At 42.5% G+C, this 23,976-nt stretch overlaps 1 protein-coding gene across 7 annotated transcripts in view; it reads left to right on the top strand.

Annotated features, from left to right (window-relative positions):
* Positions 1 to 23,976, top strand: part of LOC120715363 (dedicator of cytokinesis protein 3) — a 249,886-nt gene that overhangs the window by 67,952 nt on the left and 157,958 nt on the right. For all 7 annotated transcript variants that reach the window (XM_040002307.1, XM_040002309.1, XM_040002305.1 and 4 more), the window contains exon 2: positions 14,602 to 14,685. In XM_040002307.1, coding sequence (XP_039858241.1) covers positions 14,602 to 14,685 — 84 coding nt within the window. The remainder of the gene's footprint in view (positions 1 to 14,601; positions 14,686 to 23,976) is intronic.

Here is a 23,976-nt window from a genome sequence, read left to right as displayed (position 1 = left end):
AGAATTGTTTCTTGTGTGTGTGGGCTGAAGTGCTGTGCTGACTGTCGATCACCCTACAGACAAACACAAAGAGAGATCATTTTAGTTATCAGTTATAAGAGAATAGATGCAAACATGAGACCTCTTCCAAATACTGCAAACATCTGGGAGGGCTGAGGACAGGAAGTGTGCTCTTCTTTCTGGGCCGATTTTCCACATGAACCCGCACCGAGTGCAGCAGTGAGTGTGTGTGCGCTGCTGTTTTTGTTCGTGTGTGCTCTTTTTGTAGTGCTGCAGTCTGCTGGGAATTAGTGAAAGTGGCTGGGAGGATATCAGCACCTGTCTCTTGCAGCTAATTACTCGAAGTACGGGCGAGATGGTGTGTACAGTAAAGGACTTCAAGAATGCTACACAGTCTGTTAATTATTCAGAGATGTCTGACCCACATCTACAGTCGTAAACTATCCCGAGCTTCTCCACAGATGTTAACCTTTTTTAGCCACACTTAAGAAGAACTCCACCTTGCAATGACATCGTGCCTCAAACAGATGGCCTTTGCAAAAGTGATGGTTCGTCATAATTCAATCACATGCTGACAGTGTGGAGGAACATCCAGTGATGCTCATCGCCCATGTTTGACTGCACATGCTGTGGTATCTGCACCAACCTCAATATTAAATGCAAGGCAAAGATAGTCCTGATATAAACAAAACAAATTGTCAGAGTCAGAGTGGAGGTTAATGTTAGAAGATCCCAACATTTTCCAAAAATTCCCAGTTTAGGTTCCTTGTTCTTAAGTTAAAGTTAAAAATCCAACTCTATCTTGAAGTATACAAGGACAGCAGCCAGAAACTGACCAGTCTTTGAAGTGTAGTTCTACTGTGGAAGCCTGTTTCTGCCACTGCAAAAAAAGTATCCATAACTCTTTCTTGAAATTTAGACTTATTTTCTCACAATTTTGAGTTATTAATTCGAATTTCTGATTTATTAACTCAAAATTTTGAGAAAAGTAACTCAAAAATTCTAGTTTGCCCCGCCAATCAGCAATCTGCGTGGAATGTGCACTCAAAACCGGATCGCAACAAACTGGCGCTTTCTAGAGTACGTTTGCTGGTAGTAACACCATTCAGCGAGTAACACGAGGATTTCATCATTTGTGAAGCCACACTGAAAATAATCAGCAATTTGTGCATTCATGACTGGCTGTAATACTGGTAGCTTAGCTGTAGCATTTGTAGCTGAGGGCTTCAGCTTCTGGGTAACAAGGAAATGACATCATTCACATAGATTACTGATTGGCAGCACAAACTCGAAATTTTGAGTTAGTAAGCTGAAATTTAGAGAAAGTGACTTGAAATTTCGAGTTATGGATACAGTGGAACCCCGATTTACGAAAAATTCAAGTTACGAAGGCACTGAATGGCAATATTTCTGCCCATGTTACGGCAAAAAGCCCAAGTAACGAAATCCGCTGGCTCTGATTGGCTGAGCCTACAATGCCCACAATGCCTTCCGAATCATGTGACAACCCCTTAGCTTCCATACTTGCGCTTCGCTGTTCCACTCGAACAACACATTGTTGTTCGCCTCTGTCAGTGCGCCCCAGGGTGGCTGTGGCTACAATGTAGCTTCCATCACCAGTTTGTGAATGTGTGGGTGACTGGGTCGATGACTGGATATGTAAAGCGCTTTGGGGTCCTTAGGGACGAGTAAAGCGCTATATAAATACAGGCCATTTACCATTTTACCATTCTAGTTAGCAATTAGCCTATAGCCTATCGATCAGCATCGCCTCAGTCAAAACGCGCGATGGGTGCTTCGACTTATGAAAATTTTCGACTTACGAAAGACCCTGGGGAACAAATTAATTTTGTAAGTCGGGGTTCCACTGTACTTTTTTTTTTTTTTGTTAGTGGCGGAAACGGCCTTCCATATTTCTACAGATCTACCTGTGCTGCAAGCTCCCAACCTGGTAGACAAAGCCACTGCAGAAGTGTAAAGAAGTGCAGTTCCTCTCATGGCCACTTGGCTGCTTACAAAACCGAGTGCCCGTGTAAAAATGTACAACGTGGATCAAACATGTTTACAGTTTGCAAAAGGAAAAAAAAAAGTCTACCAGAACTCTGTTTGCAACAACAAGACAAGGACCTCTTTCCTCGTCTCAACTCAGTGCCTGCATTCAGTCACTTCTTGCACTGATCTTGTTTTAAACGGTGGTTTAAAAGAAGTCAAAAAAAGACATTTATCTAAGTTTAATAAATAAGAAAGAATGTATAAACAATCCAACGCTCCTGGAGTGAACTTTAATGATCCCAGCTGTTCCGGTCAATAAGTCTCCCAGCTATTCCGGATTTAATTATCTGGCCCAGGAGGACACAGATGGATGGATGCAAATCAACCTTCCGACTACATCTTTCCTCATCACAAGAACAGCACAGCATATTACTGATATGTTATCATTGTGGCCAAATGGCAGAGGACGAGTTTTTGAGACGTTTAAAGAGGACTTGTCGGCGTGCCGTCTAACATTTAGGCAGGAATTGGTTTCTAAATGACTGATGGTTTGATATTTGCCTCTATAATCCCACCCCATCCTGGAATAACCTTCAGCCCAATAGCCATTATTATTATTATTATCGCCACAATAATAGCCTGCTTTTGTTGTGTTGATTTCGCTGTGGGAGGGAGTGAGCATGTCTCGGCTTCACACTGGACTAATAGCTGTCACATTCTCCTGGCATCGCCTCGGTGTATAAATAAACTCCTGGTATTTCTGTGAATTGACGCCGGCATTGTGGAGATAAGCGTGTCTGCTTGTGGCTTCATCAGTACGGAGCCTGACCTCAAAGGACATTAAGCCTTCGCCGGCTTTTTACAGAACGGAGCTCTGCAGTAACCCCGGGGGGAAGAAGAGGGGACGTGAACAGAAGGTCGAAGGTTTAGCAGTTTTGTCGCTGCTGGAGAAAAGCAGGGCAGGAAAATTAAAAGTAATGCTCCATCATCTGCTCCAGCAGAGCTACTCACAGTCATTATCTGAAGCCTTAGTCCTGGTACGGCTCCTCAATCTGGTGTTAATTTATATCCCAAATCTGGCTCCACTAATTAGCCAAAAACTTTAAAAGCAGGAGAAATGTATGGACCACCCGCCTGGACACTGCTGCACACTCATCTTCAGCAGGATAATGAGCTCACCCATATCTAGAAAACTGCTTAAAAACTCAAGAAATATGTTAAACTCCCACAGGACGAATCAGGTAGTCCTCCATCATGTGACCCACAGGAACCCAGAGGACCTGCCAAACACCTCAGGAAACCCCGAGTGACCTTTTCCAGAGCTGTTTTGGTGGCATCAAGATCACCTCTGGTGGTTTACATGTTTCAGCTGATGGGTGCAAACTCTTCTCACATAACAGTGAGGTTTTAAACAAAAAATGAGCCTTTAATATGGCTGATTGACATGAGCAAAAAACTCGAGCAAAGGCAAAACGGGAGCGACCACTAAACTGAAACCTAGACTGGGAAAACTAACAAACTATGAAAACTGAGACAAGAATGTGGAACTGTGAATCAACCGTGACAAGAGGAAAACAGACGACCTGACAATGAACAAAGGAAGACAAAGGACTTAAATACACAAAGGAGTTGATCTGGGGACATGGAAACACACGGGGAAACAGCTGACACAAATGAACCTAAACACAGTGACAAAGACACAAAATGAACCAGGAAAGACTGAGAAAATACAACAATCAAAGAATAAAACTAGAATACACAAAACACTGCGTCACAGACCCAGTACAGTGACAGGTAGGCTGTAAAAACTGAGCAGTGTGGGAACATTTTCTAAGCACAGGACAAAAACCTGGACTTTCAGACAGCTGTACAGCATTTCTGGTCTGATTTTCAGGACTTAGAAGTGTGGCTCAAAAGACTTTGTAAATACTTGTTAGCAGCCAGAGTACTTCAACTTTTTCCTCCTTGTTTCGGCTGTGGGTGCATCATAACTTAATCAAGGTGATCTCCGCCTAGACGAGCTTAGATGTCTGCACTTGGAAAAACCCGGAACCTGTTCAAATGGTCATCAAACCACAACTTTACTCAGATGTCAAAACTTCAACCTTATGGGCAAATATATGGGAGGTCATCAGAGCACCTTGAGGCCACTGTTGTTGTTACTTGGTGCTATATAAATAAAGTTAGTTGAATTGGATGTTATCTTTATGCGGGAAGAACCGTTAAAAGTCTCATAAGCTTTGTAGTTACTTCCTGGCTCTGCCATAATCTGTAGTTTTTCTCTTCCTGGTTTCATTTTTCTCTGAATAGTTTGTCCTTCTTTCAGTTCACTTCCTGTTTTATTTTGGAGCTTAGCTCCTTGAGCTTTGTGTGTGTGTGTGTGTGTGTGTGTGTGTGTGTGTGTGTGTGTGCGTGTTTGGTTGCAATCACATCAACTCCCTCTTATTTTGAAGCTTGTTTGATTTTTGATATAATAGGTTTCAGTTTAATGAGAGACGATAAATAAACTTGATTTTGAAGATTTATAATTTTATTTATTTATTTATTTATTATTTTTGCTGTTCTGTAGATAATCAAGAAATCATCTGCAGGGAGAAAGAAAATGAAAGTAATTAGCTCTGTGTCTGGAATGAACCTCGGGGTTATATGGGACATCATTAAGTAGATGCACGCCGTTTTCCATTTCAGACGTGGTATAAAAGCAGGCTCTGATTATGTCATATGTACATACCTAAGTGTCTAAAGAGGTCGTTAAAAGGTCCCGTGATGTTCCCCCGGTGTGTGTGGGACATTTGATTTCAGCACTTAGACTGTACTCTACTTCTCTAATCGCTTACACCAAAATTTGAAAGCCCCGATAACGACGTCCTTCCACTATCGCCAGACTTCGCTCCCCGAAGGCTCTTAATGGCTTGATTAAAGGCTGTTTCCTATAAGCCATTACCTCGATTAAACTTTCATCATGAGTGCGATAATGACTTCTGTTAGAAGATAAACGTGTGTAGGTGTTTGAGCTCTGCCTGCGGCTTCATCCAGTTAACCCTTTGCCTTTATCTTCAGAGGAATAATTGCAGTGACACGCTGACATTTTACATTTTAAATGTCCCTCCTTCTCTTCAGCTGGCCATTTTTCCAAACAGTGTAAATAACTAATGGGCGCCCTTAATGCTTAAACACTGAATCTTTTTAATTCTCGAGTCAAAAACCTTCCACTTAATAAACGTTCTAGAAAATTGGCTGTAGGTTTGTGCAGTCATCATTTTTCTTGGCTTACTGTGTCCATAGCATAAATCACAGAGTGTCCCAGCTGCATGGGGCTGCCAAAATAACAAATGACTCTTTTAATACTTCCAACAACTCTGAATGGGCTAAACGGTGAAGACAATGCCTTAAAAGTCAAGCTAGTTGTTATTTGATTCATTTGACTGGCATCCAGAAACCAGACCTCCGCCTCGGGAGCATCGAGAGGCAGCAGCTTTTTCAGTCAAGGACACTTTTCTCACTTCCTTACAAAAGATGAGTTTGTGAGATCATCACAAAGCCTTGAAAATGTGAGTAACCAGAGAGAATCTCATCTTGTGTCACTTTTAGAAATACTCAGTTTATTGGAAGATGCTAATAAACTGCGCAAAAGACACAAAATCCACTTTGTGTAAATTCTGTAAACTGGCACAGACGGTCATCACGTCCCTTTCATCGCGCCTCACAAATGCAGTGTTGTCCATCTCAAACACTAACCAACAAATCGCTCTAAACTTTAAATTGATTGTGTGAGGAAAACCTCGTACACTGCTTCTGTCGTATTGCTGTTTGACTCAAACTCTTGAACCCCTGAGTGTGTGCGCTCCTATTCGTAACGCAGCCCCTCTCCCGGGAGCCGCTCGGTGCCAACCACCCGAACCGTTGGTTATAGAGACGTCTGTAGTAGATCAGTCGGGGAGAGCTGAGGGTAAAGTGCATCTGAGTAGTTTTCCTGTTTAGCCTATTAATAGCAGAGAGCAGATCTCCAGGCTCAACGAGACATACTGAGATCCGTGTCCCATCTGTGCAGTACAGTTTAGCTCAGCTGTATGTGGGTTGGTGTGTACTGTCGCACTCACTACTGTCGGCCTAGTTCTGTTTGCTGCCACTGCTGTTGCTGAGAAAGACTTTTCTGTGCTCCGGTTTTACTCGAGCTGTTTCCTACATCACCCCCTAACACTTTGTTCGCTGCTTCTGTCTTACATTTCAGCTTGCTTTATGTTGCAAAGCATGCATGCATGCAGATGCGCAGTCACTGCACATGCAAATAATACAGGAACACATGCAACAAACCAGCACGATTCTCTGTCATCGCTATATTAGGCTCTTAGTCTCTTTACATTTATTCCAGCATCGTCAACCATACAGAGACCAGCACACACACACACACACACACACACACACACACAGATTTGTACATTGCAGTTTGCACCTGCAGTCCACTACAGGAAATAAAAGCTCACTAATGGGGGATCTTTGCAACCCACACACCACACACACATAACACAGATTTGATACATGCAGAAGCACTTACAAATAAAACACTATTCGTCTTGGTTTCCACATTTAACCAAAAAATATTTGCATGGTAAAACTCGTCTTCCACGGCACTCTGCAGCAACATCTTTAGAAATTTGACTATCTGCCCTTTTACTTTAAAATTGCCCTCTCTCTGAAGATCCCTTTGCCCCTCTTCCTCTTTTGCTTGCACACACAGTCTCCCTGTGGTTCGGTTCACACTTGAGACTATTCTGTCATGTGTTGTGTGCAGCAGGAGAGGAGGACCCAATGTGCAGACTCCAGGAGGTGAAAAGTACATTCCAACAACAGCTTTATTGCTGAGACCCAGCCTAACTAAACTGACTGGCAGGCTGGCACACAGTGTAACGTTGAGGACAAACACAAGAGTAGATCACACACAGACCAAAGGAAACACAGGGCTTAAATCCACAGAGGGAGGAATCGGGGAATGGGAGACAGGAGGGAAACACAGCTGGGACAAATCAGGGCTAACGAGACAAGGGAAGCAAAACTGTGGAACAACTCTAACATAAACCACACGGAGAACCTAAACTTAGGACAATCCTATAACCCATTAGACAACAAAATGTTAGAATATAATGAAATAAACAAATTCAAAGAACCAAAAACACAAAACACTGTGTCGACGAACCAGGGCGCTCAACATGTTCACATTGTTTATCTTTCATATCTGTGAACTGAATGCACAGATGTGTAAATGTGTGATGCGTTCGTGGAGGATCGAGATGCAGAATACAACATTATTTGCATTCGACCGTTTACAGTGAAAGGAAAGTCCACTGGGACGCAGGCTGCACATTGTTATTAATGTGGTTTAATCCCAGTATATGTGCCCACTTGGGGCCTGTGTCGGGCTGCAGACAGCACCCACTGCAGGGACCCCAAAGGTTCCCTCTCAGTGGCTCAAAAGGGCAAAGATGTCTACAGGCCCCACACGAGCCCACACGAGGCCCTCCTGGGTTTACTGAAACCTGTACACAGGCTCCAAAGGGCAAAGCTGTGGTCCCTGTGTGGGAACATCTACTCAGGGCCAACGTGGGAAAAGTGTGAGTTTGCCCAGCTCACTTAGTTCACCCACAACTACCCACTGTGGGGCCGTGTGGGCATGTTTTCTGGGTAGTTCCACAGATAAAATGTGCATCTTTGAATTTCCAAGTTACAGAAGCTCTTACAGGCCTCAGCCTCGCTGCAGTTTCACCTTTAGACTTTGATCTTTCTGAAAAGTTTCAACGAGATCCTGCAGCTTGGTTTTCCTTTTACATTTTAAACTCAGCAGGTTTCAACAGCTGTTAAAATACAGATCAGTTAATGTGAGGATCCCACTTTAAACTTTGTCGTCAAACACTGCTCTAAGCTCATCTTTTAAAATCTTAGGAAAATTACTCCAAACAAGGCGAGTTTTTAAAGTTATGCCTTCTTTTTACATTCATTCAGAGCTTTCTCCAAATGATTTCATTAAACAGAATTCTATTTTTGCCATGTTGATCTTTAATCCTTCTACTTCTTGTCTATTGATGTAATACATGTACTTTGTATACATATTGTAAACTGAGGAAAGCGTCTTTCAGCTGTTACCTTCTTCTCAAGCTGTTAGCTTTACATGTTTCTGTGCCAAACGCCTGGACTAACACCACCCCCGAGGAGTTTGTTTCTCCTCCTTGTGAGAGGAGTTTATCGGGCAAATTTATAACCAGCTACTCTGTGGAGCCACTATCTTTCTGAACTGAAGGAGAAATGGCTAAAAAGAAAAGCAAGCGCTCCTAAAAACGTCTGGAGGTCATCACAACACCTGTGTGATAAGATCATTTAAAGGCAGAGCTGCTTTGGTGAATGTTTAAAAGGTGGCAAAGAAACACTTCCTTGAAAAATGTGTTTTTCACACCAATTTCCAATTTTCCAGGCATATTGGCAGACGTGTGACCGGCCTCTGAGGGAATAACTGACTCGAAGGAGAAAACTGGAGTCGAGAAATGGGAATATAATAATGAATTCTGTGTAAGCAATGTGTTGTGAAAGTGATCCATGTCCTAATTAAGCAATCAGGGTCTCGTATAAAAAACTATTAAAAGGAAAAAAAGGAAATGATCACCTGAGGGGTGAACTTCTTATAATACCTGTGCGCCCTCCATGCAGTTGATTGGCTCAGCTGTTAGTGCTCACAGGGATCAGAGGACCTTTATGTGATGAGTTTGCATAATCTCTGCACCAGTTTTCTTAAGTTTCTCCCACCATCCACAGACGCGCTCAGTTAATGTTGACCGTCTTCTCACTAAACAGATATTAAATCTCAAGAGTTTCACTTCCTTATATTAAAAAACTTTGTGCTGTATGTAATTAGCAAAACAATGAAACTGCAAAATAATTGCAGTGCTGAGCAAAGGCAGAATCGTGTCAACGCTGAACAGCACGACTTCACAGACCAGAGGCTGAATCACATCCTATATGTTCGTCTTTTATCTACAGTCTATATGTTCTATGTGCGCAGTTTCAAATACAGCAGCAGTTTGAAACGGTGCTTTTTGTGGAGCTTATTGGAGAAACTGCAACTTAGTTGGATTTACTGTACTGCACACACCGTTTCATCCAACTTTCATCTGATGGCCCAAAACATTTAAACATCAGGTGTGTGGAGCTCACACAGACGAGGTTTGTAGCACTACAAACCGAGACCAGAACAAAACTCCAGACACATGTAGACTATAAAAAAGGACTTTATCACTCCTGTGCTCCTGAGGTCCACAATTTTAAGGGAACACTTGTTCACACACTGACCCCCATGTGGCCACTGTAGCAGTAGAGATGACAGAAAAACCTCTGGGTGAGGCTTCTTCCTGTTAAAAGGGAGTTAAAAGTGCTTGTTGACATTGAGTCACATGATTGTTGGGTTTTCTCTGTATTATTGTCTTTACCTTACAATATAAAGCACCTTGAGACGACGGTTGTTGTTGTGGTGTTATATATAAACGAAATAGAATAGAATTATATACCAGCTGTAATCATTGCTGCTCTCCGCTTTAAAATCTCAAAGAGGGGGTGGCAAAGAGAAGATACCCCTAATTGAGACCCTACGGATTAGCTTTAATTGCTAAAAAACCCTCTCATGTCCTATATATGCAAGTTTTTAAAAACAAATGTAATCTTTCTTGTATATTTCTACTTGTGGGCGTTGAAATTCAAGTGTTTCAAAGTGTTTTCTCTGCATTTGGATCTGAAAACACGCAACGATGCTGCACTTAATAAAAGATGATAGGAGACGCGTTTGAACAAGTTTGCAGCATTTTCCAGCGCGAGCACTGAAGTGCAGTTTGTTGATTTCTTTTATCCTGTTCGAGCTCTTTTTGTAGTTACTCATGAATCTTCAGTGTGGCACACGGCACTCTGAGGTCCTTTACTTAAAAGCTTGTGCCAAATATGTTTTCTTCAAATGTACAACCTTTGTTCCACTGATGAGAAGAAAGTTCCTTCTTTAAATTATTCAGCGGTGAAATTTGTGTCATGTGTCTGGATCAGTTTGGATTTTGGTGGAATTCTTGAGCAGCAATTAAATATTGAAACAGAGCTTCCGCAGTCACACTCCAAATTGAATTATTCTGTTCACTAAACCATCTGAGAAGTGGCGTGTGCACAAACACACAGTTTCCTGCACGCGCAGCTTTGTTTCCATCATTTGTTTTTTGGGACTTCCTTCGTCCTCACAATCTCGTTCATACACAAACACGCACAGACGTGGAAAGGCCACAGGCTAAGTGGTGTGACTGGCTTAACAGATGTGAGTCATTTGTCAGACTATTGACCCAATCCGCTGGATAATCTAAATGCCAATACGAGCCAGATAGAGCAATGCTAATCCCCGTGAGTGCTCGGTGTGTGTGCCTCTCCTCATCGTCTCTGCTCTGCCTCTTGTCTTCTCTGGAGAGCTCTTAGCTTTGTGGCAGCTTCCCCAGAGGCACAGAAAGGAAAAAACCCAAACGGACGTCTCACCAACAGGATGAACCAGCAGCTCCAAGAGTTTCAGTTCCACCTTTATTTGGGGATATTTGTCCCTAACTTACTGTTTTTCAGAATTTTTTAATTTACATAACGTTTGTTTAATGAAAACATTGCTGTTCCTGTTTGAGTGGTGCCGTGGTCGAGTGGTTAACACGTTCACGCCCTGTGGTGTCTAAAGAATAGATGGATGGAGCCACTGAAGACCATCTGATTTTTCATTAGTAGGGATATTTAAAGTAAAGTCTTTCAGGGATTATTGGATGTTCCAGATCAACCTTCGGTCTGACTGGATAAAATAAACTTAATGTGTATATGAAGCACTTTCATTAATACTGACTCCCTGGGTCTCATCCATCATAATTTCCATCCACAGTCTTTTCCATCAGATTTCTATTTCTGATTCCAGGTTATGCAGAGTTCTGCGAATACAAGATGCATTATGCAAGTTTTATGTTGTCTACAAGCCCCACCCAGAAAATGTTGTGACGCTATGTAAACTGAAAAATAACTATGGTCTGCAATGATTTGCAAACCCCATAAACTGACAGTTTCTCCACACAGAAACACTGAAAACACACGTTTAAATTGAGACATTTTACTATGCTATGAAAAATATGAGCTCATTTTAAATTTAAGGGTTGCCACATGTCTCAAGAAAGTTGCGATGGGGGCAACAACACGGACGTCTTCAGCACTAAAGAAGACGTCGACCATCAGGCTTATTATCAGCTCTCAGTCCCAAAGAATCTCTGATGTGTGGGGGAAGCATTGATAGCAGCTTTCATATCTGGAAAGACGTCATCAGTGCTGAGGTCTATGCCGGTTTTAGAGTCATTGAACAGTGAAGGTCTTCATGTTTCACATAATGCATGGAGTCTGAACTGGCCTGTCTGCAGAGCTTTCATGAACTGAGAGCATTTTGAGCATCATGAAACAAACAACAGGACAAAGAAGGCCGAGGACAGATAAGAAAGGGACAGCGTTCTTCTCCCAAAAGTCCGGCAGCTGCTCTGCTCGGGTCCCAGACGTTGATGAACTGTTAAAAGACGAAGGCCTGTCTAACGTTTCTGACACATGTTGCTGCCATCAAACTCAAAATAAGCCTTTCTTCTTAAACCTGTACATTTTCTCATTTAATGTGTAGATTTGTAGATGATTCCATTCTATGTTTTTAGTTACATTTCAAACAGCTTGCAAACATTTTCAGTGTTGCGTCCGAGTCTTATCCTGATAAATAAGATGAGTGATAATTAAACATCTTTCCAGAAAGTTTCATCTTTCTTAAATTATTATAATCAGCACTAAATTTGCATGCTTTACTAAAAGGGTAATGAAATGAGACAGACTGATTAACTGATGTTAATTTCAAACTTCTGTGATGATCTGTGAGTTACAGCTCTCCTGTGTACATTACAGTAAGTGAGACGCATGCTGTTCTCTTTGGTGAGCCAGTTCTTATAATCTGCAGTCGTGAGCCAGAACAAAAGTCCTCTGATCACGATTACATACGTTTGGATAACAGGTGGGAGGAGGAGGAGGATGGAGTCACGCTCGAGCAGCGTTCGGAGAAGATGAGGTCAAGAACAGGATCCATCAAAGCTAACAAGCTATTTACAAAGAGAGCGTGTAGCATGGGAACAATGGCAGCCGTCTGTGTCGAGAGAGACCGAACACTGGTCGCTGCTTCGGCCTCGGAGGGCTACAGCTCCGTCTCCTGGCGCGCTCTTCACCGTGCTTCAGTGTTTTTTCTTGTTGTTGTTTTTTTAACACAGTCAAACTCTACTTGGAACATGACAACTAGAGGTTTGTGGGACATAAAAGGTAATTGAGCAGTGGTTGGTTGCATTTTACACTTGGTCAGGGCAAGAGGGCAAGACCGTGAGAGCATGACAGGGTCTCTGACGATGCCAGGGACTATGATGGACTGACTTTGAAAGTCACAGCCAACAAAGAGAGACACACGGGGATGAAGGGCTCGAGGGAGTTGAGATTGTCAGTGACACAATCCAAAACAGTGACAATCCCAACTGATCGCTGCTAATAGTGGAGACAGAGAGCATTACAGTGACACAGAGAGTGACAGCGACGGCAGAGAGCGAGAGTGACGCTGATGATACGGAGACAGATGGTGACAGCAACACAGAGACAAAGCCAGGCAGAGACAGATGCAACAGTCCCGTCGGTGTGAGCTGTGTGTCCTCGCTGCCACAGTACCAGACTGCAGTCGGCAGCTCAAACTACAGTTTGCTGTGTGCACAGTAGCTGATTTTTTAAGCATTTCCTTCAGATTACAATCTTCTAAAAGGGTTATGTCGTCCAATGTCATCTTTGAACCGCAGCTGGTAATAGTCGTCCGTCTGTCCTGTTGGTCCACTGCTAGCTGGAGAGCCTCTCACACAGAACCTAGGACAGGCGGAGAGCTCGTTCATGAGCCGCTACGAGTGAGGCTGCAGAGTGGTGGCAACTTTTTGGCGAGCATCTGATTCATCAGCTGTTTGTCTCAAAGTATGGCAAAGAAGAAAAGCCTTTAAAATTTCCATATCTCCACCTAACAACAATACAAGGTATTGTGTTGTCTTTGGGAAACACAACAGTGATTATTACAAACCGACCTCCTGCCTGCACCCAGGTTTGACTAGAACACCGTTACTTCAAAGTGAAAGGATTTGTGGGCATTAGCAGAAATGACTAATGCCTTGGACTCCTCTCTCGTGGTCTTTTTACAGGTGGTATCTAGTTTTCTTGAGACCTTTTTAAAGATTTGCTGAAATTTGAATTGCAGATGTGGCGTTGTGTTAATTCAGCTGCGTGTAAAAATTCAGTTTTCACTGTCTTTTTTTATGTGTTTGCTCCGAGGCGGCAACAGCTCTCAACCCTGCTGTGACATGAATAAGTTGGCAACATTATTACCATATCTGCAACTTTTGACAGCTTTTTCATGCTTTCCATCATTTTGATATCTTGTGATTCTTTTTCTTAAAAAGTCCTAATTTAACAACATCGGGAACAAAATGACATGTGCAGCTAAGTGCGACGCCTGAGCCCTGCAGAGGAAAACAGCACTGACAGCGAGACCTGCAAACGGCATGCACAGATGACACGTTGCGTAAACACCCAAGGACTAAATTTGGAGACTAAGAGTGGGATTGGTGACAGAAAGCATGATTGTCCAGCGTGAGCACGACTTGGTCTTAAAGCTGTCTTTGTCTTCAAGGTCAGTTCACCACAGACTCAATGGGAAAGATGTACAGTCTTTAAAAACAAAGAGCCTTTATCAAAGCAGACAGTTAAACAGACAAAGACAGTTTTAAGATCTCGTCTTGTTCTGCGTTCAGACACACCTGTGGCCTCCTGTCTGAACACCTACACAGACGAGAGGACAGTATTGAGTCGCCTCGTGGTCGACGCTATCGCTCTTAGAGATGCATTGAAATTGATTTGAACTGTACCCATTTTTACCTCGTGACCTGGAGACTGTGCTCGCATCTTTTAGCATTACAGCTGCATTTGTGCCTTAACAATAGTTATGTTCATAATAATGTCCGCTGCCCTCTTAGCCAGTTTACTCATGATTAAGACACCAGTGAGACTTTAACCACGGTTAGATTTCCTGATGATCAATTTAACATTGCAGTCCTGTAACAGAGCCGCTTGCACTGACTGCATCAGCAGGATGAGCTGTGAGGCCCGTTGTTTACTGGGTGTACTGGAGCAGTCATGAGGAATATGAACATCAACAGTGCCTGGTACAGCACGGTCTGGATGTGCTCAGTCAAGCTCTAATGTCTAACGTCACCCTGTTGTCATGGGACAGACACGCAGTGATGAAAGCAGACGAGGGCATTACTTTGTATTTATGTGCTTTGATAACGTCCTTTGATCAGTGATGAAAATAAGCTGTTGCCGTCCAAAAGTTCAGACGCCGATCTTTCATGCCGTAACCTTTTTCTTGTATTGCGTGCATGTTCGACAAATGTCAGAGCGTCTGCAGCTGTTATCATTTTCTCTGTCTTCCTAGGATCTCATCTTTTCCCGTCTCTCTCATTCTCTCCACAGTCATCTGCAACTTCCGAGGCTCAGTGACTCAGGGTTTGGCTCTGGAGGTGGGGGAGACTGTTCAGATCCTGGAGAAATGCGAAGGTAAGGCTTCTACCTGATTGATAGCTTCATGAGATGCTGCGGGGGCGGAAGTTTGATGCAGCAGTAATGTCATTGATCATCGTTACGACTGTAAGCATCAGTAAACATGGTAAATATCCCCCAGAGCGAGCATTTTCTTTGCATCTTGCTCTTCTGTTCAAAGGCGTTTGCATGCATATAGAATAGAAACGGTGAGAAGAGAAACAGTGCGTCTCCCAGCAGCACAGCAGCCAGCGCAGGAAGTCATAACTCTAATTTACAGTTATTTTCTGCAAAGATAAAACATGTATGTCATCGCTCAGGTAGATATTACATAATAAGTTATCAATTTATGTCCTGTTCCCTGCAACAAAGTTGTACAATATCATTTCATACACGACTGGTTTGACTGCTGTAACCTGTAGTAACGCTAAACGTACCTTTCCAGGTCCTTATGAAACACTCTGGCTCCAGCCGTCCACTCCAGTCCTCACCGTAACCATAACCCTGTCAAGTTTTCCAAAGTGATTCAGGATCAGAACATAAAACACATTTACATGTATAGATTCATCCCAACCGGCTTTCAAGCCTCGAAACGCGTAACACAGACGATTCATCAGTATGTTGTAGGGGTGGGGGAAAAAATCGATACTGTGTAGTATCGTGATATTTTGTTTGCTAATAATGTATCGATACAGGGACAGCAGAAATCGATATTTTGTTACAAAAAGGTTTTTGTGCTCTGACTTCAGAGCACGTTGATCCTTTTTCTGAGCAAGAATCCTGACATTCCTTCACTGTCCAAATGCGTTTAACTTTTTTATGGCAGCAATAAACATGACAGTTTACTTATTTTAATTTAAGACATGTTTTATTTTAATTAAGTTTAAAACTTTTTTATTTAATGTAAAATTATATTTTGTTTTAATTTACTTTCAAATTCTTCAGTTGCTGAATGGGCTGCATAGTTTTCATAAATTGCATAGTTCAGAATAGCTATAATTGTACCAGATGGTTGCATTCAGTTAAGTTGGACGAGACTGTAATACAAACCGTTCAGTTTGTCAACAATAAAACTGACTGAAATGAGAGAAAGACTGAGTGTGAGACTTTGATATTAGATAAGATGAATATTGATAAAGTTTACCTTTATGTACAGAATCTGAATATTGCAAAATATTTTTAAAAATTGCGATAATATCGTATCGTGCGTTAAGTATTGTGATAATATCGTATCGTGGGATGTATGGTGATTCCCACCTCTAGTATGTTGCTCGTTGGGATGAGAACGTGTTTTACGTTCTTGATGCTTGCATTGTCTGTACCATGTTCCCAGTATACTCTACATCCCTAAGCATGAGTCCATGCTGTTATAGTAATCAGTGTTATATGAACATAGCTACTAACAAGTGAATCATGCAAAAAACAAACTATTTAAAATCTTCTGGTTATGACAGCCAGTTCAATTTGACTCGTTTTGTTTCTACTTCCAGCCAATAAAGATAACACATGAAATCATCTTCTACTAGATTATTGTGCAAAAGCGACAGTGTTTTATTTATTACCTAAAAAACTGAAATAGAGGAAGAAAAGGTCAGATGTATGTGTGATGTGGACAAAGTTCTTCTTAGACAGATTTTTAGGGTTCTTATCAGGTAGCCAACCACGCCAAATTTACAAGGCAAAGCCCGACATACGACATAAAGACCTAGAAAAGCTCATTGATGCTCTCATTACTTCGAGATTGGACTATTGCAATTCTCTTTATCTAGGCTTCCAACTTTCCCTCATCCAACGCCTCCAACCAGTCCAAAATGCCGCAGCACGTCTTTTAAGCGGCACCAGAAGACATGATCATATCACACCTGTCTTAGCCAACCTTCACTGGCTCGCCGTCAAATCCTGTATCGTTTTAAAAATCCTTTTGTACACTTATAATTTTAAATAACTTGTCGCTCAGCTACTTAATCGACCTCCTTGACCTTTATATCCTCAAGTGAGCATTTAGATCCTCCAATCAATGGCTCTTAGTGCAACCAGTGTCCCGACGGAAGACTAGGGGGCATCGGGACGCGATTGCTGCACATAAACTTTGGAATAGCCTGCCGGTTGATATCCGTGTGTCGGAATCCATTCAGTCCTTCAAATCATGTTTAAACCCACCTGTTTAAGCTAGCCTTCGAAACAAATTTGATTTTAACTTCTACCCGGTCCGCGCTTCTTACCTGTAACTATTCTGTATTTTCTTTGTTCTTCTATTGTTGTAATCCTGCAATGCGGCACTCGTGTGACGCACTTTGGTGTACCTTAGTCTTTTAAATGTGCTATAGAAATAAAACTGAAACTGTAGGTTGTTCAAAGCATTTCAAGCAGCTCCCCACCGTTAAAGTTTTGAGAACAACTCCAAGTCTGTTCCAGTTATTGTGTTTATACCGAAGCATATCGATCATTCACTGCAACTGAACATCTTTAACAGTGTAAATAACCTTAGTGGGTGTTTGTGTTTAAGCTACTGTTTTCACTGGTACTTAACTAGAGAATGTAACCTAATTTGTAGGATTCAGAGCCCCCTCTCTCCATCTTATTTCCCTAAATTTTGTAAAAAACCACTGAAAGGAGTCCACGCCCTTCTAAATATTCTTCACGCGGCCCTCCTTTTAGTCCCTGTTATCTGAAAAGAGAACACTCTCTTGTCATTTTTCCCACTAGTTTTTGGTTAAAAAAGCAGCATTCAGAGCTGCAGTGGTGCAGTCTGCTGTTTGCTTCAGTGAATCACAGTCGGTCCATTTCCCTCCAGATTTTTATGAGGCCACCACACAGAAAAGCCTTCATGTTAATGCTGCGGCAGCAGCGGTGGCTGTGTCGCCACAAATGTGCACAGTAAAAACAAAGTGGCACTCATTGCTGCATTCATAGTTCCCTCAAATAATGAGTGTAAATAGCCTGTAATAGCCTCGTGCGGGCCTGGATGGGAGCCCAAGTTATTAGCTGCTGTTTCTCCCATTGTTATTTCTAGTTTGACTCACAGAAATTAACAACTCAAGCCAGGATGTGTGTGAAGCCAGAAAATGTTGTCTTTTGCAGATAATGAGTGAGTATGTGCTCCATTAGCCACAGCTGGGGAGGACGCTAGCATCGATCTAGTGCCAGGGGCTGATTAGGCTTCTCTTTACCCCGAGGGGAAGATGTCCAGAGGAGGAGAGAGGAATAGACAGAAAAGGAAATATTCTGTTGATGGGTTCACTTTGTGCCTTCCTCACCCGCCTTGTTGTGAGGAACTACAATCTGCACTTGCCTTCATTTTCCTCCCGCTTCCTCTGAACTCCAGCATCCTTCCTTTGCACTCCTCTGGTTTCTCTTACATACACTTCTCGTCTCTTGTCATCTATGCATATTGACCAGGCAGTCTCATATTCAAGGCTGAGCTAATTCCTTGGCATCCAATCGGCGTCTAATTTGATCGGGTTATGAAATGCAATCCTGCTGGCGAGGGACACGACTTATTATCCGAGCCCTTGTGGGAGAGACTGGCATCGCAGCTTCCCCTGTAGCACGCAGCGATTATCAGGGCAAACCAGGGCTAACTGTTGTCCAAGATCCCCGAGGAAATTTCAAGAACTCGCTCTGCAGCTTTGGTCATTAACTGAACGTGTAAATAGATTTGTAGAAAATACCCTCTAAACAAAGGGCTGCTACAGCAGGACCTACATTTATTAGAAGATGCACTAGTCTAACGTTTAGAGCGACAAACACAAAAGAACTGTTATTTATTATTTATCAGTTAATATTTTCATTTTTTACTGAGGTCAAAGTCCAGAAGTGATCCATCATTGCTAATTCTGCTGCTGCAGGAGGACTCGAGGTCTCGGTTAAAATTGCCTTCATCACAGTAGCCCCCCCCCCCAGACAGAAACTCAGGGGATATATTGACAAAGCCATGAAAGTGGCAGCCGAACTGTTGGAGCCCAATCCTCAAAGTCCACTCCACAGATTACAGTCACAGCACTTAAGAAAGCATTAGAGTTCGATTAGAGGGCCAGCAGCCATTTCAGGTATGTGATTTTATTCTCAATACTGTCAGCGCTGCTGAAGCGCCCATAGTCAGCTGAGTGCTAATTATGTTGGAGAGGCTCTTCAGCTGTAAGATTTCTCTTTTTTTGAAGCAAACTTCTGGCACTGTGGAGAGAGCAGCTGTCAGCAAATAGCAGCTAAGCATGAAGATAACCTGATGTTATAATGTGACACTCGTTTGAAGACGAGTCATTCTGTGTGTAAAATGTGGTGGTTAAAAAGTCCAAATCTAGCAAAGCAGGGTTTTACCAGATTTGATTAGCTGGAGGGAAGCTCAGCTTTGATTGGTTATTATGCCAGTGGTTGTATCTGACCTCGCCTATCAGAGCAGTTAGAGGCAGACTAAACGTTAGGAAACACAGTCAATGAACAAAAAGTCATTCGCCATGAGAAAATATCCACATTGTGATTCATACATCAAAATATGGCAGTTTTATTCTCTCTCTCAATGTCACTGCTGTGAGGCTGCAGTAAATCCCTTCAGGCTGAACACTCAGGTTTAGTCTCAACACTCCACTGAGGTGGCAGGAAAACCATCAAAGGAACCCAAATACGAAAAGACAGAGTAAACAACAACAGACAGCGCGAGGAAGATCGAGGAAGAAAAACCCAAACTAAACCCAAACACCGGTGAGAGCGAACTCAACCAAGATAAGTAGGGCAAGGAAAGGAAAAAAGGCAGCAGTTTGCCACATTTGAAACTAACCTTCAAAATAAAAGAGGATGTAAAGATGGTGAAAGCATAAACTCGCAGAGACACACAGCGAGACACCGATAGACGTGGCATCAGGATGTAACAGGGGACAGGCGGGCAGGCTGTGGGGCGACCCTAAGCGACCTGGTTTAAAGAGCTGGACCAGCCTAAGACAAAGACGGGGCTCAACACAAGGGAAATGAAGAATTTTCCAGAAAACCATCTTGTTTTCTGAACACTTTGGAGAAAATCCAGAACACACTGAGGGGGGGGGGGCTTCTTTCACTTCTCTAAAGGCCAACACCACAGCCTTAGAAAGCCCCCTCCAGAGTGACCACTGGCGTCATTGTAAATACACTGAGGTGGTGACAGTCTGCATGGGTGAGCCAGGCAAGCATTAATAGATGTATATTTAAAAAAACAAAACACGTTTTTTGTAGGAAACTTTAAAAATGACCTGATTTCCACTGGTTATGCAGCACCCATCAGATGGTTGAGCATTCAAATGGAAAAATGGAAGGGTGTGTAAATCTAGACAAAGTTTTTTGTTGCCAATAAGTCCAACACAATAACTTATAAACACAAAGTATTAAAACAGCCTTACAAAGACTTGGTTCTTCCTGTTAAAAGGGAGTTTTTCCTTCCCACTGTCACCAAAGTGCTGCTCATAGGAGGTCATGTGATTGTTGGGTTTTCTCTGTATGTATTATTGTAGGGTCGACCTTACAGCCTAAAGCACCTTGAGGTGATGGTTGTTGTGATTTGGCGCTGTGTAAATAAAACTGGATCAAAAATTGAATGTTAGAAGCACAGAAGAGCAGCCGTGCTGCTGCAGAAGCTCGAATCACCTCTAACGTTTGGATGCTGTTTTCAGAGCTTTTTCGAAATGCGGACTCATGACAGGGATGCTGTGGATCCTTTAAAAGTCCAAAATAAATTATCTTACATAAGGATCCAGACAGCAACTACCGTCCCCAGCTACAGAAAAGACAGTGGAGTTGGAGTAGAGATGAACAACCGTCACAGCAACGAGTGACTTTAGACATAAATGTTCATAGAAAAGGTGAAAAGTGACTTTTTTAAAGACCTTTAAAAATATGAGTACTGTGGTTACTGTAACTGTAACCATATATAACAAAAATATTAAAAGATGGGCAGGGTGATGGGTGACCACAGACACAACCACACAAATAATGAAACAAGCTCCGAGTCGTTCGATTTGATTCAGAATTTCAAGTTTTACTCTTTTTACTACTTGATTTTGCTCGTACTAAATTGCTTTCATAAAATTTACTGCAATTAAAGTCTAAATCGTGGACGTTCACTGTGGTCTTTCCTTGGAGCCTGCCCAGAATCAACAAGTGCCACGATTAGTAGCAGAACTACAGGTGGAGCTGATAAGATTTGATCTGCAAGGCTATTAAGGTTACTTTTTATCAGGGTTAGCAGGAAAGACACCTGTAAGATTTAGAGGTAGTACGTACTGGGCGAGTCACCCTATCTACATCGGCTCCAGAACCGTGCATTATCTATGGATCAGGGATTAGGACTTTTTTTTTATCAGAGAACTGAAATCAACTTCCTGGTCTTGTGGGCCTACCAATCGACACCATCCATTGCAATGGAAGATCATTCTCCTATGGATTTACAGAAGGTTTGTGGAAACCTGAATTTCTCTGTGGACTCTGATCTCCAACTCAAAAAGCCTGATTGGTGCAAAGAACTGCGTAATCACAGAACGGCTTCAGGTCTCCAGATCTAGCGGCTAACAGAACAGACATCACGTTTCAGCCACTTCTCTGCTTCTTTTCAGCGAGTTTTTCCTGGGTGGTGTTATGAAATCAGTTTTACCCCGGTTCTTTTTATTCCTCGAGCATCCAGAGATGGCACCGGACTCAGTAGTCATTTTCACAAAACCTTTATTCATCTTTATTCATCTTCATTTAAGCATGCACTTCTATTCAATTCAATTCAATTCAATTCAATTTTATTTATATAGCGCCAAATCACAACAAAAGTCGCCTCAAGGCGCTTCATAGATACAGAGAAAAACCCAACAATCATATGACCCCCTATGAGCAAGCACTTTGGCGACAGTGGGAAGGAAAAACTCCCTTTTAACAGGAAGAAACCTCCGGCAGAACCAGGCTCAGGGAGGGGCGGGGCCATCTGCTGCGACCGGTTGGGGTGAGAGAAGGAAGACAGGATAAAGACATGCTGTGGAAGAGAGACAGAGGTTAATAACAGATATGATTCAATGCAGAGAGGTCTGTTAACACATAGTGAGTGAGAAAGGTGACTGGAAAGGAAAAACTCAATGCATCATGGGAATCCCCCGGCAGCCTACGTCTATTGCAGCATAACTAAGGGAGGATTCAGGGTCACCTGGTCCAGCCCTAACTATATGCTTTAGCAAAAAGGAAAGTTTGAAGCCTAATCTTGAAAGTAGAGATAGTGTCTGTCTCCCGAATCCAAACTGGAAGCTGGTTCCACAGAAGAGGGGCCTGAAAACTGAAGGCTCTGCCTCCCATTCTACTTTTAAATACTCTAGGAACAACAAGTAGGCCTGCAGAGCAAAAGCGAAGTGCTCTAATAGGGTGATATGGTACTACAAGGTCATTAAGATAAGATGGGGCCTGATTATTTAAGACCTTGTATGTGAGGAGCAGGATTTTGAATTCAATTCTGGATTTAACAGGAAGCCAAAACAGGAGAAATCTGCTCTCTCTTTCTAGTCCCTGTCAGGACTCTTGCTGCAGCATTTTGGATCAGCTGAAGGCTTTTCAGCGAGTTTTTTGGACATCCTGATAATAATGAATTACAGTCGTCCAGCCTGGAAGTAATAAATGCATGAACTAGTTTTTCAGCGTCACTCTGAGACAGGATATTTCTAACTTTAGAGATGTTGCACAAATGGAAGAACGCAGTCTTACATATTTGTTTAATATGTGCATTGAAGGACATGTCCTGGTCAAAAAAACTTCTAGAAGGGAAGACGAGGCCGGTGTCCCTCTCCAAAATCTTCACCCCTTTGTTAGTTACAGCCAGCTTTATAGAGGCGTCCCCATCATAAAACCCCCTACGGTGTGCTGCAAACTCTGTCTGTGTCTATGTGCACGAGCACATGAATGCCTACATGTGCGCGTTCCCTCGTGTCTATGTGAGTGCTTGTGTGTGACTGTGTACGCATACCTGTGTGTATGTGTGAGTGCACATGAGTGAGTGTGCGTGTGGATGTGTGTGCGTGACAGTTAAAACACTGTGGGTGTAGGTGACTCCCTAGGTCATAAAACCCATCTCCCTTCCAGACCACAGTTATCCAGTTACAAATGTTGAGACCCCCACCCAAACATCCTCTGGGGAATTTCCACTCAGTGGGGGAGGGGTCTCCTACAATCTACTCCTAAGTTCACAACACAATGAGCCCTTTATTATATTAAGGGCAGTGTCAGTGTCTCTACAATAGTTCTACATTCTATGATAACACATTTCTAAACTCTAAAATAAGCTAAACATTCTACAGTGGGACAGCGCCAGTGTTGTATAAACTGGTGGCTCAGCTGCAGCTCGCACTTCTATTGGATCCCTGTCAAACTTACAAAGAAAAACAGCCTCATGGGTGCTATTACTGCATCAACAAGCAACTTCTTTTTCATTAACTACCTTGAGGTGTGCTCTACAGGGTTACAGCAGCACTCAACACTCATATTTGACTGATTTTGTAGCTTGACGGAAACCTGCATCCACCGTGTAATGCAGTTTTGATAATGAGCGCAGACTGAACATGCATTAACTCGACAAAAGTGTTTTACAGGGAATTTTATTGGTAATTATTTTGGTAACGGTGCAAAATGATTATTCTAATGACCACTTTGTGAGCTGTTTAGATGCAGGAGGCGAGACGATTGCTCTTCTTCAGAGTATGCTGTGTAATAATTTCAAATTACTGTATATGCACCTGCGTGTGCACCCATGTGCCACGGATAAACACCGGCTCTGTAGACGCTGTTTCCACCGCTATAATTCATCCAAATGTTTCCCCTTGTCACTCAAACCTCTTTCTTATCCCCTACAGATGAGGTAAATTTACTCTCTGTCTGACACACACACACACACACACACACACACACACACACACACACACACACACACACACACACACACACACACACGCACACACTACGTCAGGTCTTACGAATGGGCCGAGGCGCTGCTGGCCCAGCCCATGACTGATTACCATATAGATGAGAGGTTGGGGAGTAAACACAGCCGTCATAACGAGGGTGATAAATGAATCTTGATTGGTTATTAATTACTCAGCCAATTAAGCCCTCCTCCATATTCAGATCAGATGATGGGAAGCTGCAGACAAATGGATCTCATGATTTTACAAGGAGATGTGATGAAATTTAAAGGGTCTGATGTGCTGGACAGCACTGGAACATTTCCCTGAGTATTTAGTAAATGCGTGCTGATGTTTCACTGCGAGGGTTTCATGATGAGTTCTGTTATTTCGTAGTCTTACAGGAAATTTCTCCTTTATTTTC

Source organism: Simochromis diagramma, unplaced genomic scaffold (genome assembly GCF_900408965.1).
Source record: "Simochromis diagramma unplaced genomic scaffold, fSimDia1.1 OVJJ01000438.1, whole genome shotgun sequence".
In the NCBI taxonomy this organism is placed as follows: Eukaryota; Metazoa; Chordata; class Actinopteri; order Cichliformes; family Cichlidae; genus Simochromis; species Simochromis diagramma.
Note: the sequence above shows the minus strand (reverse complement) of the source record. Positions and strands in the feature narration are given on the sequence as shown.